Source organism: Cetorhinus maximus, chromosome 15 (genome assembly GCF_964194155.1).
Source record: "Cetorhinus maximus chromosome 15, sCetMax3.hap1.1, whole genome shotgun sequence".
NCBI classification, from domain to species: Eukaryota; Metazoa; Chordata; class Chondrichthyes; order Lamniformes; family Cetorhinidae; genus Cetorhinus; species Cetorhinus maximus.
This window is the reverse complement of record NC_135893.1, coordinates 61,925,390-61,943,045: the sequence shown is the minus strand read 5'-3', so window position 1 is coordinate 61,943,045 and position 17,656 is coordinate 61,925,390. Positions and strand designations below refer to the sequence as shown.

At 40.5% G+C, this 17,656-nt stretch overlaps 1 protein-coding gene across 3 annotated transcripts in view; it reads right to left on the bottom strand.

Moving 5' to 3' along the window:
• mad1l1 (mitotic arrest deficient 1 like 1) overlaps positions 1 to 17,656 on the bottom strand; it is a 1,010,048-nt gene that overhangs the window by 320,675 nt on the left and 671,717 nt on the right. For 2 of the 3 annotated variants that reach the window (XM_078558544.1, XM_078558545.1), the window contains exon 17: positions 14,602 to 14,792. In XM_078558544.1, the coding sequence (XP_078414670.1) occupies positions 14,602 to 14,792 (191 nt within the window). Of the gene's footprint in view, positions 1 to 13,449; positions 13,513 to 14,601; positions 14,793 to 17,656 lie in introns of those variants that run through there. The other variant, XM_078558546.1, reaches the window with a different exon arrangement.

The following is a 17,656-nucleotide window of genomic DNA, read 5'->3' as shown; positions in this document are numbered from 1 at the left end:
TGCATTTTTATTCCTTACAATGTCACACTATTTCTCCTGCGTTCTAAGCACGGCATTAACTGTCATCAACATAAACTTCAGATTCAGTTTAGCTCTTATGCCTCCCTCGCCATCTGTAAAAGAGAGAGGAGAGGGAGAAATGTGTGTGAGCTTGTTGTATACCTGTTTTTTTTGGTGGTGGGGGCGTGGGGAGTAAAATGTAATTTGTGAATGACGCTTTTGTGTAATGGACCCTTTACTGCCTTCGTATTCCTTCGCCTCCATTGTATCTGTTCCGATGATCCCACTTTCCAAAATGGCGCTTCTGACATGTCTTCCTTCTTCCTTAACCGAGGTTTCCCAACCACTGTGGAAGACAGGGCCCTCAATCATGTCCGACCCATCTCCTGCGCCTCTGCCCTCACACCCTCCTCTCCCTCCCAGAACCATGATAGGGTCCCCCTTGTCCTCACTTTTCACCCTACCAGCCTCCGCATTCAAAGGATCATCCTCTGCCATTTCTGCCAACTCCAGCATGATGCCACCATCAAACACATTTTCCCCTCATCTCCCCTGTGGGCATTTCGTAGAGACCATTCCATCTGGGACACCCTGGTCCACCCCTTCATCATCTCCAACACCTCATCCCCCTCCCACTGTACCTTCCCATGCAATTGCAGAAGGCGCAACACCTGCCCCTTTACCTCCTCCCTCCTCACCCTCCAAGGGCCCAAACACTTTTTTCAGGTGAAGCAGGGCTTCACTTGCATTTTCTTCAATTTGTCCTACTGCATTCACTACTCCCAATGCGGTCTCCTCTACATTGGAGACACCAAATGCAGGCTGGGTGACTGCTTTGCAGAACACCTTCGGTCTGTCCGCAAGCATGACCCAGGCCTCCCTGTCACTTGCCATTTCAACACACCATCCTGCTCTCATGCCCATATGTCCATCCTTGGCCTGCTGCAATGTTCCAGTGAAGCCCAACACAAACTGGAGGAACAGCCCCTCATCTTCTGATTAGGGACTTTACAGCCTTCCAGACTTAACATTGAGTTCAATAACTTCAGACTATGAACTTGCTCCTCTATCCTTACCCTTTTTTATCCATTTTCCATATTCATTTTTATTTTTTTATTTTTATTTTTTATCCACTTATTTTTATTTATTTTCAATTTTATTCATTTATTCATTGTTTTATCCCCACCTTTTATCCTATTTTCGATCTTTTTTCCCCATCACCTTCCCCTCCCCCTACCCCACCCCCACAAGGGCCATCTGTCACTTGTTCATCTTGTTCTTTTCAGAGTACTTACCCTTGTCCTGCTATTATCATATTCTGCTTTCTTACCATAATACCACTATCAGCACCTCCTATAGCCCTTACCATTACCATTAACACCCCCTTTATCCTTCTGTTCGTGACATCTTTGTCAATCTCTCCTTTGCCCCTACTTATCGCTGGCCTTCCAGCTTCACCTGCCCCACCTCCCGTAAACAGTATAAATTTCATCACATTTTAACTTTTCTTTGGCTCTGAAGAAGAGTCTTACGAACTCTAAATATTAACTCTGTTTTTCTCTCCACAGGTGCTGTTAGACCTGCTGAGTTTTTCCAGCATTTTCTGTTTTTGTTTCAGATTTCCAGCATCCGCAATATTTTGCTTTTATCTTTATTGCCTCCCTTTCATTTATTAAATTTGACTTCAGACCTTCCCAAAAGATAAGGAATGCCCTATACACTCTCTCCACATGATTCAGTCAAATGTTAACCAATGACATATTGGAAGGATTATTTTCAACACGACATAAATGCAATATATAAAGGTTTCTACTGAGTAGATTGAATGCTACAGTCCTGAACCATAAGTACCAAATACAAAACTCACAAGTACTCATAAAAATCATTGATTTCAGTTAATTCTATACTCTTCTGACCCATATAAAGAACACTAAAAGCATTGACCTGAATGAAGAGTTGACCAGAAAGCATTATAGCATTAGGATCATCATCCATACTGCAGTACAATTTAGTGCTGCCTGCGTCTCCATCACACGCTGGACATGACAATATCTACCACAAATGTCCACAGAGACACAATCAGAAAGCTTCATGCTATATTCCAACAGAAATAATGAACCAAAAGTCATATATTCTTCAGTTAACAAGAAGCTGGATCATTCAAAGTTTCAACAAAAAAAACCTTCTGTTTTTATGATCCTTAAAAGTCTACAGTATGAGGTATTTTTATATCTGGTCAGGGTTTTGAGTCCATTCATGCAGTATATGGAATAATCCTGGGATATAGAGCCATTGTGTATCCGTAAGATTAATCTTAGAAAGATACTTTTCAATGTGGAATTGAGCTTGCATTTCCATCTGCAAGTTGAGACCGTTTTTGATAACTATGGTCCAACTTTATTAATGAGTCTCAAGAGGCAGAGAAGCTTTGTGGAATTCAACAGTCAGAAATATCACATATTACAAGTGATAAAACTCATGTTCTTTAAGAGGAGAAAAAAAATTGAAACAACAATGCATTATTGGAATACTAATTAGCTTACACAATGTATTGACTCCTTTATTTTATCTTGCACTACAATTTTCTGGATATACCTGCAGCCATCTGGCTGCTTCCTGGTATATGAGCCCTCTGAAGCACATCTTATCCCCAATTACACATTTGTGTTTCGAGATTGAGCAAGTCCCAGAGCAATGACACTTTTCCAGCACATTGAAGTCTTAATGAAAATATGATGGCTTATTTAGTTTCACATTATGGGTATCCAGCCATTCATAACTACCTTGTTCACATCTTCTGTTTAAATTTGAAGATCACATAACTGCATAGCTTGACTTCTAATTCCTGTTCATTTGTACAGGTACAGTTCATTTGCTTGCCCTTTCCACAGGAAATGCTGGGTTCTCCTATTCACCAATCAACATTCACAGGAGAGCTGCCTATTTCTCTGTATGCTATGCAATGTTTTCAGCAATGAGCTTTGCATGACTGTCAATGTCAGAGAAATATTAGGAGTGAGACAGTGACATTTACAGAAATGAGTGTGGCCAAAGACAAAAAGATATGAAAATTTGTACTAAACAGTCATGCAATTATAAGCACTTCTTATGATCTATAGCGAAATGCAAATGCTTTTAGGCCACTTCAAATGGTTGGAATTATTAGACTTCAAGTAGGTAGAAACATTGGTTTTCCCTTTGTGTGCTTTCTATTACCATCAAGCCTGTGGACCAATGCATTTGTACCTAAGCAGTCTCAGCATTTCAACATTTAATCAGTACATGTAATACAGGATAAAGTAAATGCTAACACCAGAACATGACCTTGAAAACTGTCAGTTTTACAAACACTACTAACTGACTGGCTTTGTTTTCCCTTTAGCAGATGAATGTACATCCATAACATAGGCCTTCCTAACAGTCTCTATCCGTTTAAATAACATTCTGCTTTTCCATTCTTCCTGCCAAAGTGGATAAGTAAAGACTACCCCACATTATACTCCATCTGTTACCTTGATGCCCAATTACTTAACCAGCCTATATCTTTTTGAGCCTATTTACATCATCCTCACAGCTTATTATCCCATATACCTTTGTATCTTCAAACTTGGATGTTACACTCAGTCCCATCATGTAATTCATTGATATAGATAGACAATATAGAAATATTAGTGCCAACAGGCTCCAGTCCTGCCTTCAATCTGTTCTGACGATAGTAGCAAGAAGCCAGTTAGTGAAAAAAGATGGATGAATTTTCTGATGAAGTACCAATAAGTTGGCATGGTTTACAACACAAAACTGCTTTATCTCCCAGTTTTCAGATCTTCCCAAATATTAATGTCTTCCCTTTATAGATGCTGTTGCTATTTCCAGCATTCTCTATTTTCATTTCTAATTGCCAGCTTGCAAAGTCTCCTCCAATTTTACACCAAAGGTTCCTCTGTGCAAATCTGCTTCTAAATTCAGAGACGTCCTCCTTCTGCCGAATCTCCCCACTGGACCTTGTTTTGTGTTTCCGGATGGGTTGTTTTCTGGTCATTGACTGATGTCATTGTCAGCATAAGGGCTGGGCTGGGTTTGTCCTGTCCCTCCAGGCTCTTCACCTGGGTCAGTTGCTCCACTCCAACCACTCCCACTTCAAATTGAACTGACCCGCGTGATTAGGCAACTAATCTATTGAGCGCCCTATCAATGTCAGCTGCAATCGATTGGATAGGATGGGCTGTGACGACATGTTTCAGGACCAAACAGAGGCCTAGACGAAGACCCACCTCATCTTCCCAAATGGGCTCGACCAATCAGGGCAGGGGATAGGCGGGACCAGGGCCAACAGTGGAAAAGTGTTTGTGGAACAATATGGAGCCAGATCCGGGAGTGGCAGCGTTACAGAACATGGAGTAACACAAGATCACGGAGTAACACCTTAACACAAGCAATTGGAGCAGGAGTAGATCATATGGCCCGTTGGCCTGCTCTGCCATTCAATATGGTCATGGCTGATCCTGGGCTTCAATTCTACTTCACTGCCCACTCCTCATATCCCTTAATTCTTTGAGACAACAAAAATCTGTCCATCCCAGCCTTAAATGTATTCAACAATGGAGCATTTACAACCTTGTGGGGTAGAGAATTCCAAAGATTTACAACTCTTTGAGTGAAGTAATTTCTCCTCATCTCCGTCCTAAATGATCAGCCCTTTATCCTGAGACTGTGCCCCCTTGCTTTAGATTCTCTGACCAGTACAAACAATCTCTCAGCGTCCAGCTTATCAGGCCCCTTCAGAATCTTGTATGTTTCAATGAGATCACCTCTCTATCTTCTAAACTCCAGAGAACATGGACCCAATTTACTCAGCCTCTCATCATAGGACAACCCTCTCTTCCCATTTAGTAAACCTTTGCTGTACCGCATCCAATGCAAGAATATCCTTTCTTAAGTGTAGAGATCAATCTGCACACAGTACTCCAGATGTCATCTCTCCAAAATCCTATATAATTGTAGCAAGATGTCTTTATTCCTGTACTCCAATCACATTGCAATAAAGGCCAACATTCCATTTGCCTTCCTTATTGCTTGCTAGACTTGCATGCTAGCTAACTAACTGCGTTCCTTGTACGAGCACACCCAAGTCTCTGTGAGCATCAACATTTGCAACTTTCTCACCTTTTAAAAAATATTCTGTTTCTCTATTCTTATGACCAAAGTGAATAACTCCACACTTCCCTGTATTATACTCCTTCTGGAAATGCAGGTATGCTACATCTACTGGTTCCCCTTTATCTACCCTACTAGTTACATACTCAAAAAACCTCTGATAAATTTGCCAAACAGGATTTCCCCTTAGTAAAGCCATGTTCACTTGTTCTAACTATACAATGCTTTTCTATGTGATAAAAGCAAAATAGTGCAGATGCTGGAAATCTGAAATAAAAACAGAAAATTCTGGAAAATCTCAACAGCATCTGAGGAGAGAGAAACAGAGTTAACGTTTTGAGTCTGTATGACTCTTCTTCAGAGCAATTTTCTGAAGTTCTGTTTTTCTATGTGCATTGTTAAGACTCCCTTATTAATAGGTTCCAGCTTTTTCCAAACAACTGATGTTAGGGTAACTGGCTTGTAATTCACTGTTTTCTCTCCCCACCCTTTCTTGAAAAGTGGTGTAACATTTGCGAACTTCAAACCTAATGGGACCTTGAATCTAAGGAATTTTGTAAAATCATAGCTTGCACATCCACTAACTCTGCAGCGATCTCTTTTAGAACCCTAAGGTGTAGGCCATCAGGTCCTGGGGATTTTTCAGATTTTAGTCCTTTAGTTTCTCAATACTTTTTCTCTGCTGATATTAATATTTCCTCACTCTTCTTAGCCCCCAAGTTACTGTCAATTTCTTGTATAAAACTTGTGTCTTCTATCGTGAAGACAGACACAAAATATGTGTTCAATGCCTCTGCCATTTCCTCATTCCCCATGATAATTTCTCCTGTCTCTGCTTCTAAGGGACAAACTTTAGCTATTTGTTTTCTTTTTATATATTTATAAAAGCTCTTAGCTTAGAATCTGTTCTTATATTTCTTGCTAGTTTACTGTCATATCCTATTTTTCCCCCTTTTAAATCAACTTTTTGGTGGCCCTTTACTGGTTTCTCAAACACTCCCAATCCTCAGAGTTGGTACTATTTTATTGCAAGATTGTCAGCCTCTTCTTTCAATCCAATACCATCCTTAACTTTCTGAGTGAGCCATGGATGGGTCTTGAGTTTTTGCCTTTCAATGGAATGTATTTTTGTTGAATATTTTGAATTGTTTCTTTAAATGTCTCCCACTGTTCATTTACTACCATACCTTTTAGGCTATTTACTCGATTAACCTTAGCAGTTCTCCCCTCATACCTAGGTAAATGGCTTTGTTTAAGTTTAAGATTCTTGTTTATGATTGGAAAATTCACTTTCAAACTTAACATGGAATTCAATGGTATTATGATCACTATTTCCCAGTGGATCATTTACTCTGACATTACTAATTAACCATTGCACAATAACTAGATCTAGGATAGATTTATCCTGAGTTGGTTCCACAATGTATTGCCCCAAGAAACTGTCACAAAAACATTCTACAAATTCACCTTCTAGACCACTCTTGCCAATGTGATTGCACCAGTCTATATGAAGGTTAAAGTCTCCCAGAATTATTACATTTCTTTGTTACAAGCTCCAATAATTTCTTGTTCATTATTCTGTCCAACCAGTATAACTACTGATAGGGGAGCCTATAAACTACTCCCACCAGTGTTTTCTGACTCTTGCTATTCCTAATTTCAACCATACTGATTCTACATCATGATCTTCTGAGGCCAGATCCTTTTGCACTAATGTTCTTATGTCATCTTTTACTATCAGGGCTACCCCATCTCCTTTGTCATTCTGTCTGTCTTTCAGAAATATTGTGTACCCTGTAATATTTATTTCCCCAACCGTGATCACCTTGTAACCATGTTTCTGTAATGGCGATTAGATCTAAATCATTTACCTATGTTTGTGCCACTAGTTCATCCATCTCATTGCAGATGCTTCGTGCATTCAGTTAAAGAAGCTTTAATGTTAATTTTTTACTTCTATCCCCTGCAATGCCCTTACTTATTAATGCACAATTTTTATTAAACTCTCTGTCCCTTCCTGTCCCATTCTGCTTGACTTTACCCACATCGCTATGGTGTTCTTATGCCTTAATCTTTCTCTTTGGATTTCTAAATCTCTCTTCACGTGAAGAGACCAGTGTGCTTCATTAACTAGAGGAGTCCATTACAGGCATAATATAACTGCTGGGCAAATCCCCAGGACTGAGAATGTTTGATCTGCAGACACCACTTGTCCTGTAGGATAGTGGATGCGAGCAGATGACTGGCTTGAGATTGTTGTGATAGATGGCATGAGATTGCTGCAAAACAATGGCAAGTTCAAAGCACCATGTTTGATAAGGCCCACAGTCAACACATTGTAAAGACAGCCAAAGGCAGGCACACTGCGAGCGCGCACACACACACACGCCTCTGCCAGAATCAATGACAAGCCTGTCCCCTTTCTGTTGTTGAATTCGGAAGTGCAAAGTCACAGGTATTCTTTTTAAAATGTTTAAAGTGCAATATATTCCAAATATACCTCTGCAGAGGCGGAGGTTAGAAAAAAATTGAAACAGTGGAATTTCATGATGCCAAAGTCAGAATTCTGCCAAATGGCGAAAATGTATAAATACACATACATATGCTTCTAAAAAGGGATATATTGAAATAAGTCACAGTTTACAAAAGAATCATGGAATCTTACAATACAGAAGGAGACCATTTGGTCCATCATGTCTGTGCCACTCCACTTCTCTCCTCTTTCCCCATGATCCTGCATTTCTTTTCAAGTGCATATCCAATTCCCTTTTGTAAGTTATTATTTAATATTTCTCACCACCCTTTCAGGCATTGCAAAAGAATATTGCAGCTTTTGGGAATTAAGCAGATAAGTGAGATTAGACTTGGAGGTTCATTATGGTAAAATAAAACACAGACCTGATGGGTCAAAATAGACTGCTCCTGTGCAGCAAATTTCCATGATCCTAAGGCACTCGGGTTTCACATTGTTAATGGAAACAAATGTATTTTATTTTAAAGGTAACCATTGATGAAGAAATATCCTATATTCTTCCATCTCATCTCTGTAGATGTAAACTGGAAGCGACAGTTTTTGCTGCTGCACACTGTGTCATGAGAATCAGATTCTTTCAGAATTGAGCTATTTTTAGGCATCTTTTAGAACAATTTTTTTCTTTGAAACTGAAACTAAATCGGATGCAGCTTCAGTTCTGTACAGATGAATCCAATTCAGCGGAATGTTTTTCAGTTGATACTCAAGTGGGAGCAAGGGGAAGTCATTATATTTTGTGGACTGAGGATTAGAGTCACCAAACTAATTGATGTCCTTAGAAGTAACATAATAAAAGAGGCAGGAATAAATTGTAGAAGGAATGATCACATACAACACTCATTTCACTGAAGGAAGTGAATCTGTGCAAAAAATCTGGTTATGAACAGCTTTCCTGGTAAAAGTATAGCTCAGGGAAAGAAAAAGGAAAAAAGACATTTATTCAACAGCAAATAAAAACCAAACCAAAATGAACTGCTGCACTGGTATAATTTATTAGGAAAGACAGGTGTCAGATTGTACATACAATACATCAGTATATGGGTGATGCCATGGTGATATTATGATCTGTGTTGTTATATGAGTTGCGATGATTTCATTTTCATGGGTTCATTTTAGAACATTTATATTTTCAACAAATATGACAAAGAGAGGATGATTGATTGCAGTATCATTAACTTATGCCTTGCAGTAAGACACAACTTGTTTCTCCAAATTCACATACTTACTCCTAAATTCCTTCTCCCACCTTCTGATCATGTTTTGGTTACTGATCCTCCCTCTGAACTGCTAACATCTCTTAAAAGTAACAAACCAAGAGCCCTGCTCTCCGATGATGCGTTCCAAGCCTTTCTTCCTAACCTTTTATTTGGTGCTCTTCCTCCTGTTCAATGTTCACGTGGTTCTCCACGCTGTAAACTGATGAGCATTTTTTTTGTAAATTAAGTCTTCTATAGAAAGTGAAAATTGCGTCAACAGTGCAGACAGACAATTCCTAGTCTAAACTAGTTTTAGGGAGGTAGTGAGCAGAACTATGCTTTCCTACAGTGAGGGAGGAAAGGAATAGTCACGCACACCTGTTTTCACATTTCTACTTAACTGCTGGTTATATAACGCCATGCATTTAAAAAGTGACTTCCACATAGTAAAATGTTCCAACACATTTCATAGGGGCATAATCAGACAAAAATTGACACTGAGCCACAGAAGAAAATATTAGGATGGTGACAAAATTCTTGGCCACAGAGGTAGGTTTTAAGGTGTGTCTTAAATGAGGCGTGAGAAGAAGATAGCTGAAAGGTCTAGGAGGGAATATCAGAGTTCAGTGCCGAGGCAGCTGAAGGCAATGGTAGAGCAATGAAAATCAGAAAAGTGCAAAAAGCCAGAAATGGAGGCGATGAGAAATATACTTGATTAGCAATGGAAAGTATTTTCTTAGCTACATGATACATGGGAGCACAGGAGAGAAGAACATGAATAACATACCATGAAAAATGCTGTTGCCTTTGTCTTACTGAAGAATTTTTTGTTTCGGGAGTCAACTGTTGAGGTTTTGTAACACCTCATACCTCCCCAGTAGAGATCTTACACAACAGTGCTCTTTAATATCATCAAAGAGTCATGACCCAGATTAATGCAGCATTCCAGTCAAGGCAGTGAGAAAGAACATGGGGCAGGAATTTTTTTGTCCCGCAGGCAGGTGCGCACCCGACCTGAATGGGAGTGAAATAGTGCACGACGATGTCAGGCGAGTGGCCCGATGCCATCACGCACTCTCGTGATCATTTGGTTGACGGGCGCATGCAAGAGGCGGCAGCACACTCGCTGACAATTAAGAGGCCTATTAAAGCCCTTAAGTAATTAAGTTGCAATTTTCGTGGGCGAATAAGCCAAGCGGCCTTTGCGTTTTAACAAAACCTCATCCACGGGCAGGATGAGGTTTCCAACGCTTACTGAAAAAACAATAAAAATGTTTTAACATCTTTTTTATATATCCCTCTTCACGTGACTGAGTGACATGTGGGGACATGCTTATATCGTATGTAAAAAGTTTATTTTTCATTTTAAAATCCTTCAGCACCCCGAGGCAGCTCTGTGCCTTCAGGGAGCTGTCAGTGTGCACTCCCCCGTGCATGTGCACACTTCAGCGCTCGCACTCCTCCCTCCCTCACCCGGCAGCGCTGAGGCTGTTAGCACGCCTTTCACGCTGGCTGGCTGTTAGTTGGCCAGCCAGTGTGAAGTCGCGGTCGGAGCCCAATCACGGGTGGCAGTCAGTCTCGTGGCCATTCCCAGGCCCGCCTGACGAGGGAAAAATCCTCTTTGTGCAATTAGTTGGTGCCATATCAGTTACATCACATCCCAAGTGTTTCATGTGCAATAAAACATTTTCTAATGTGTAGTTATTGCTGCTGTTTACACAAGCAGCAGTCGCTGCATGCACAGCAACACTCTATGAGGAATTCAGTGAAACTTCTTTGCCCAGAGAGTGGTTACAATGTGGAACATGGTACCAGATGAAATAGTTGAGGTGAATAGTCTAAGTGCATTGAAGTGAAAGATAGATAAGCAATTGATTTTAGTTTGCTCTGCTAAATCGGATGCCACATTTCTTACAAGTGACTGCACTTCAAAAGTACTTCATTGGCAGTAAAGTGCTTTGGGATGTCTGGTGGTCATGAAAGGTGCTATATAAATGCAAGGTTTTCTTTTTTGAAGCTCCAGAATGGGGCAGCCTCATTTCTTTACAACTGGCTACAGTCATGGCAAGGCCCATTCCTTGGTGTCTCAAATGCTGCTGCAGAGAAGTTTAATTGCTGTTGCAGTAAAGTTTCCTGATGATGGGGTGCTATATAGAACTGAAGGAGGGGTTTTACAAACTCAATTAAGGGCCATTTCTGATGAGAGTTCAAGCACACCTGTTTACACTGTTGAAGTGGATAGCCTATATCCAAGTGCACATTTGTAGCCCACATTTGTGAGAGTGCATTTAGCTTCCCATGCTACACCTTTTTAAACTTAGTTGATCCAAAGGACAGAATTGCATAGAATCTACAGCACAAGGCTCCCCCTCCCCACTTCATCTAAACCTGTCAGCATAGCCTTTCTCCCTCACGTGTTTATCTAACTTCCTGCAAAATGCATCTATATTATTTGCTTCAACTAGTCTATGATGTAGCGAGTTCCAAATTCTAACCACGCTCTGGTTAAGATGATTCTCCTGAGTTCCTTATTGAATTTATTAGTGAATATCTGATATTTATGGCACCCTCTCAGTGATTCCTTTGCATTAGGTGATAAGCTGAGTGCAAAACTGTGCCAATGTTCTGCTTGAACACTACTGAAAGTATTGTTCGGCAGTATTTGAGGTTATGCAAAAATCTGATCAAACAATCGTGTTAGCTTCACTTCATTTGACACCAATTTTCAATGGTTTTTCAGTTACACTGAAGAATCTTTCAGAAAGAAAAGGTTAGGCAGGAGCTGAGACACAATGACATCATTCCTATCACAGCTTGAGAAGTCATCTGTGCAATTATAGAATTCATTATAATCCTGTGCAAACATTCAAAAGCACACAGCTGAACATGTATTTATTACAGGATTCACTCCGTTAGACTACAGAAAGAAGTTGCCAGAACCACTAAGTGTGGATGAAAACATGAAACTCTTTAACAGTGCAAACTAATTAGCAGAGCACTAAAAGAAACTGGATTTAAGTTGTTTGGTGAGCTCATTAAATGTTTCCCAACAGAGATGCTCCTTCTGACTGAGGTGCAATAATTGGTCTGCTACTCACCAAGTTACAAATTTCACAGTGGAGTAAAAGAACTTGAAAATTTTGAAGAGAAGCAGGAGTGAAAAACCTATTAGTTTGACAATATTGAGAGAAAAGGATGCACAGCTGCCGTGTATGACACTTCTGAGTTGACCACATTGTTCTCAAGAGTTCAATTATAATATTTGTTTAGTTAAGCATGGGACAACCAAGTCCAAGTGTAATTTATTTGTACATATTTGCTGGCACAGTGCATTGGAGTCTCAATTCTATATTCATGGTATGGTGAAATGTAGGTTCTTGCCTGTTATTCTACACATACTGAAATATGAAAGGGGAATGAAAATCTTGGTATCAGCTTTAAGCAGTCAGCGTAGTTCTAGTAGCACAGTGAAGAAATGTGATTGTTTGTATTCTTATTTTTTTTGACAACATTCATGGAGTATGCATTATCAATTTTTTCTTCCTTCATGCACTGCTTTACACTTAAACAGAATAAATTTCATCTGCTATGTTCTGTCCACTTATATTTTTTCCAAGTAATTTTGTATTTCCCGAGTTGCCTCCTCAAATTAACTATCCTTTTATTTTAACCATTTTGTTTTCCATTCCTCAGAATTTACCCTTAATCCTAGCAACTTTGAACGCAATCAACAGTCTTTTGTAGCACTTTGTCATATTTTTTTTGAAGTAGGGATACACCATGCTATAAGGTTTTCTACAATCCACACAGGAAATCACTTGCTCAAAATGTCCAAGGAGGTTGGTCAGGCACAATCTTCCCTTTCTGAATATGTTGACTGCTTAGTAGATTATTGCTGTACAGATAATCACCCAACTCTATACACTGGGCCGGATCTTCCAAAGCCAACAGCCCTGATTGTTGCGACATCTTGCCGCTGTTGTGCTGTGGGACCCATTAGAAGACCTGACCTGTGCATATGCATGGGGATTGCCCGGGAAGTGGGCTGGTTTGCGCTGCCCAGTACCCGCCACAAATGGAACTTGGGCTAGATATGCGCAACGTACCCAGATTCTCACCCTGGAGCTGTTACACAGTGTAATCTCTGGTGTAACTCAGTGATTAGCAGCGGAACTCAACCCACCACCCAACTGACCCTTCACTCACTCCACTAAAACCCTTTAAGATCTTTAAACACTTATCTGAATATGGCAACTGATGTTGTAAAAAGGGGGCTGCGTTGTTCCTCTTCGCCAGTGCTCCCCGTAGATGGCTGCGCTGAAGCATCATTGATGCGCAAGGACGCAAAAAGGAACTACATGATTATCTTTGCAACCAGGGGGATATCCTCAGCATCGCCACTGACTGGAAGATCTGATGTCAGTTTGATCAGTTCTTGGTTGCCCTGCTACATTAAGTAAGTCTGTTCCATTTCACTCCCATCTACTGGAGGGAGGAAAATACAGCTTAATTCTTTTCCCAGTTCAATTGTAATTCCATCAGCCAATTTCAGAAGTTCATGAAGAAAATGTACATACAAGCCTATCGCAGATCTTCAGAGTTAGAAGAGGATGTGTAGTGCCCAGTGATCTACAAACAAAGTAAGCGGTCCAGCAAAGGAACTTGTAAGATTTAAATACAGTCATTATTTTCTCACTTCACAGAATGGTTACAGCACAGAAGTCAGCCATTCAGCCTGTCATAACTGTGCCAGCTCTCTGAAGGAGCAGTTCACCTAATGCAATTCCCTTGCCTTCTCCACATTGTCCTGCACATACTTTGTTTTCAGAAAATATTCCAATTCCCTCTTGAATACCTTGATTGAACCTGCCATCACCACATTCTCGGGCAGTGCATTGCAGATCCTAACCACTTGCTTCTTGATTTTACTACTTTCATTTCAGAGGGACATTGTACCTTTAAACCACCTTCCTTTGGCAATACGACAGAATGTATGGTCATGGTCTTCCTCACTGACCCAATGCTATTCCTCATTCAATTCATGTGAGCTGTACTCATGGCAATTGGGATTTTTTTTCTTCCTGATGTGGGACTCTGCTTCAGTGTTTAACTCTTCTAACTCATCTCTGCACTTTAAAAAAAAAATCTTTTCTTAATATTAGTAATTCTTATCCACGTGCTCCAGCATTCTGCAAGGCTTAACATCAGTAACCATTAGGCTACCATGGATACCAAGTACTAACATTGCTTGGACATATGTCCCTTGATTCTGTCCACCAAGGGAAGCATTACAAGACTGACAATATTACCATTTACTATAATCAATAATAAAACGGTTAATGTCTTGAGTTACTCTGTGGGGAATGACTGATGATTGTTTGAAGTTATCTCATAGAGCTATCCAGCCAAGAATCTATGAAACTCATCAGGAACATGAATGCTGCATTAGAATGAAATGCAATCTTGGGACTAATCAAAATGCATGCAGCTATCTCATGGTGCTACAACATGTCACTGAATGTCACAGAGCAGTTAAAATCAATACAGAGAGAACCTTAAACAAAGAATCCTGGTTAGAAATTAAATCCAATATCTGGAAGTAAGCATGGTTAAACTCAGCTGGAAATAAGTCTGCTGAGCATGAGTAATAAATAACATTCTCTCAAATGTAAACATTTCTACCAAAGTTGTGTTCGCCCTCCTTCATTGTGCTCTTACCTTGAACATTAGGTAGTCATCCTGGTGTTCCGCATACATTGATGACAGCCTGTACTGGTTCTCTGTAGTGACGTCTATCTTGTAACCTGTCAGGGTGTAGCAGACAGCTCGGAATTCCTGAATCTTCTTCTGGAATACTTCCTTCAATCGTTGATTCTTCAACTCTGCACTGTTCACTTGTTTGCGCATCTCTGAATATGAAATAATAACATGCTTAGTTACATTATGGTCATAGCTAACAAGGTGGACAGTCTTATGTATCTGGGGTGAATCAATTTAAGGTTTGACAAAGTCTATTCTGAAGTCCAAGTAACAAAAATAATTGCAAGTAGCTGATATCTGTAAGTGAGCTGTTACGTTATAATCTAACTGAGTGGGTTCTGTTGGCCTTTATGGAGAACAGTGGGTGCACAACAATAACCTCATGAGGGGTTCAGATAATATCTGAAACTGCAGGCGTGATCATAAAGAATATGTAATCATTACCTAAACTCAATATGGTGCTAACAAAAGGATATTAAGATATATTTTACTCCAGTTTATTAGGATTAAATCAGATTACAGTATTAAAAAAGTGCATAAACTCAAATCCACTGAAACAATTTAGTCTGGTTACAGTTTCTAAGGACACAACAGCATTTTAAAGAATCGCAATATTTATAGTCTGCACTGTACCTTCAAGAAAGTGTCAAATATGACTACTCTGACAGTACTTAGTAGAAACTTGAATAATGGGCTGGAGTTTCATGTTAGAGGTGGGTCGTGGGAGACAGGAAATTTCCAAGCTCGGTGCACCTGCCTTGGGTAAAAGTGCCTTGAAAGGCAGCATTTTCAATTTTTGGAAGGCGGGGGAACGAGGGGCAGCTGCAGGCTGGACACCTGTTCACCAGCCCTGGAAACAGTTCGGAAGAGGCCTCAGGAGCTGCCGAGTGCCGAGATGGGCTCAACTCAGTTCTCTGGGTCTTCATCCCAGTTGCTTGTTTCAACGTTAGCCCCTCTAGCTCTCATCCCTCACACCCATGCCATCTCATGCCAACCCATGCCTCTCACCCACCACCAATGGCCCCCATACCCTCCATCCAAACCTATCCCCTGTGCCACATACCCCCAATGGTCCCTCAAACCCTCTATGCCAATCCATGCTCCCCCACCCATCCCCTATAGTCCTTCATACCTTCCATGCCAACTCATTGCACTTCCATGCCTACTTACCCAGTATACACTGTACAGAACCAATGAACCCTATAGTACAGTGTTTCCAAACTGTGGGTCGTGATTTCCCAGCGGGTTTGCAGGACATGATTTTGCTGTCAAAAGGTCTGAGACTGTAATAGCGACCATGGGGCAGCCTAATGAACTGTTGCAATGGGCCACTTTAATAGAATTACACCTCCTTGGCCTGCCTGTGGCAAGAGTCTAGCTGGTTATCATGTGATCTGCTGGAACAGAAGTGGCAAGTGGAGAGTTGGGAAGCACGATTGGGAAGCACGATCGGCGAGTGGGAGGGATGTTGCGAGTGGTGGCACCAGGGAGGCGGCTACTGGAAGAGTTGGCAAGCAGGAAGGAGCTGGCAAGCTTTGATATCATGGAGAGGGCAGAGAAATTCTCTCCTGGTTGCTGGGGATCAATTTGCACCAAGTTCAGAGCCATCAAACTGCATCCCACACCCCCTTCACTCAGGGATCACAGTAATTTAAAAGCATTAAAACGGAGTCACAGTGGGAAAACGTTTGGGAAGCATCGCGGTAGCAACAATGGCATGTGTGACAAAGCTTTAAAAAGCGCCCATTCATAACTTACTTTAAAAAAACTGTTTCTATACCCTTATACAAGTGTCAATCAACCAGACCTTTAAAGTACCAATAGCATAAACTGTAAGCACTTGACATTTCTTTATCTTGTATAAATAAATTTTGAGCCATTGACAAAATAGATCTAAGAAAAAAAGCTGTCAATCAAGCAATGCTTTCCCCTGTGTGCACCTGTTTCAACAAAGTCTGGGCTCTCAGCCAAGTCTCATTATGCATGCTTAATGAGCCCAGCCCAATATTTCAAAACACAAAAAAATGAAGTGCTGATTAGCCTAAACTAGCAGATGTCCTTTGTTATCGGGCAATTTTAAATGACATCACATCTGTCAAAGCATATGGATTAAATGAACACAAACTCAAACCATGTGAGAAAATGGCCGTTTGAATCACAGAATTGTTACGGTGCAGAAAAACATCCACACGACATCACTTTCAAGGACAAATCAGCATTTTACACCCTTCTTTTGCTGTACGCAAATTAGCTGCCGCGTTTTCTACATTACATCAGTGATTTACTTCAAAATTATTTCATTGACTATAGAATGCTTTGAACATTTGGTGATCATGCAATATCAAGTCATTCTCTTTTCTTCTTTTGCCCTTTTGTTTCAAGTGTAAATGTATAAAAAAACTAGGGACCATAAAAATAAGATAGTCAGTAATAAATCTAGTAGGAAATTTAGTAGAAACTTCTTTATCTAAAGAGTAGTTAGAATATGAAACCCATTCTCACATGGGAGTAGTTGAGGCAAATAGCATAGATGTATTTAACGGGAAGCTGGACAAACACGCAGGGTAGAAGGGAAGAGAAGGATATGCCGATAGCATTACAGAGTGTTTAGAAAAGATTCATGACAATGGCTCAGGGATGAGGAACTTCAGTTACACAGATAGACTGGGGAAGTTTGGACAATTTTCCTTAGAGGTTTTGATAGAGGTATTCAAAATCATGAGAGGTCTGGACAGAATAGATAGGGAAAAGCTGCACCCATTGGTGGCAGAATCAAGAATGAGAGGACACGGGTTCAAGGTAATTTGCAAAAAAAGCAATGGAGACATGAGGAGAAACTTTTTCACGCAGCAAATGGTTAAGATCTGGAATATGCAGTCCTGAGGCAGGTTCAATCGATGCATTCAAGAGGGAATTGGGATTATCTGAGAAGGAAGAATGTGCAGGGTTATGGGAGAAGGCAGGAAAGGCACTTGGCGAAATGCTCATTCGGAGAGCCGGGACAGACACAACA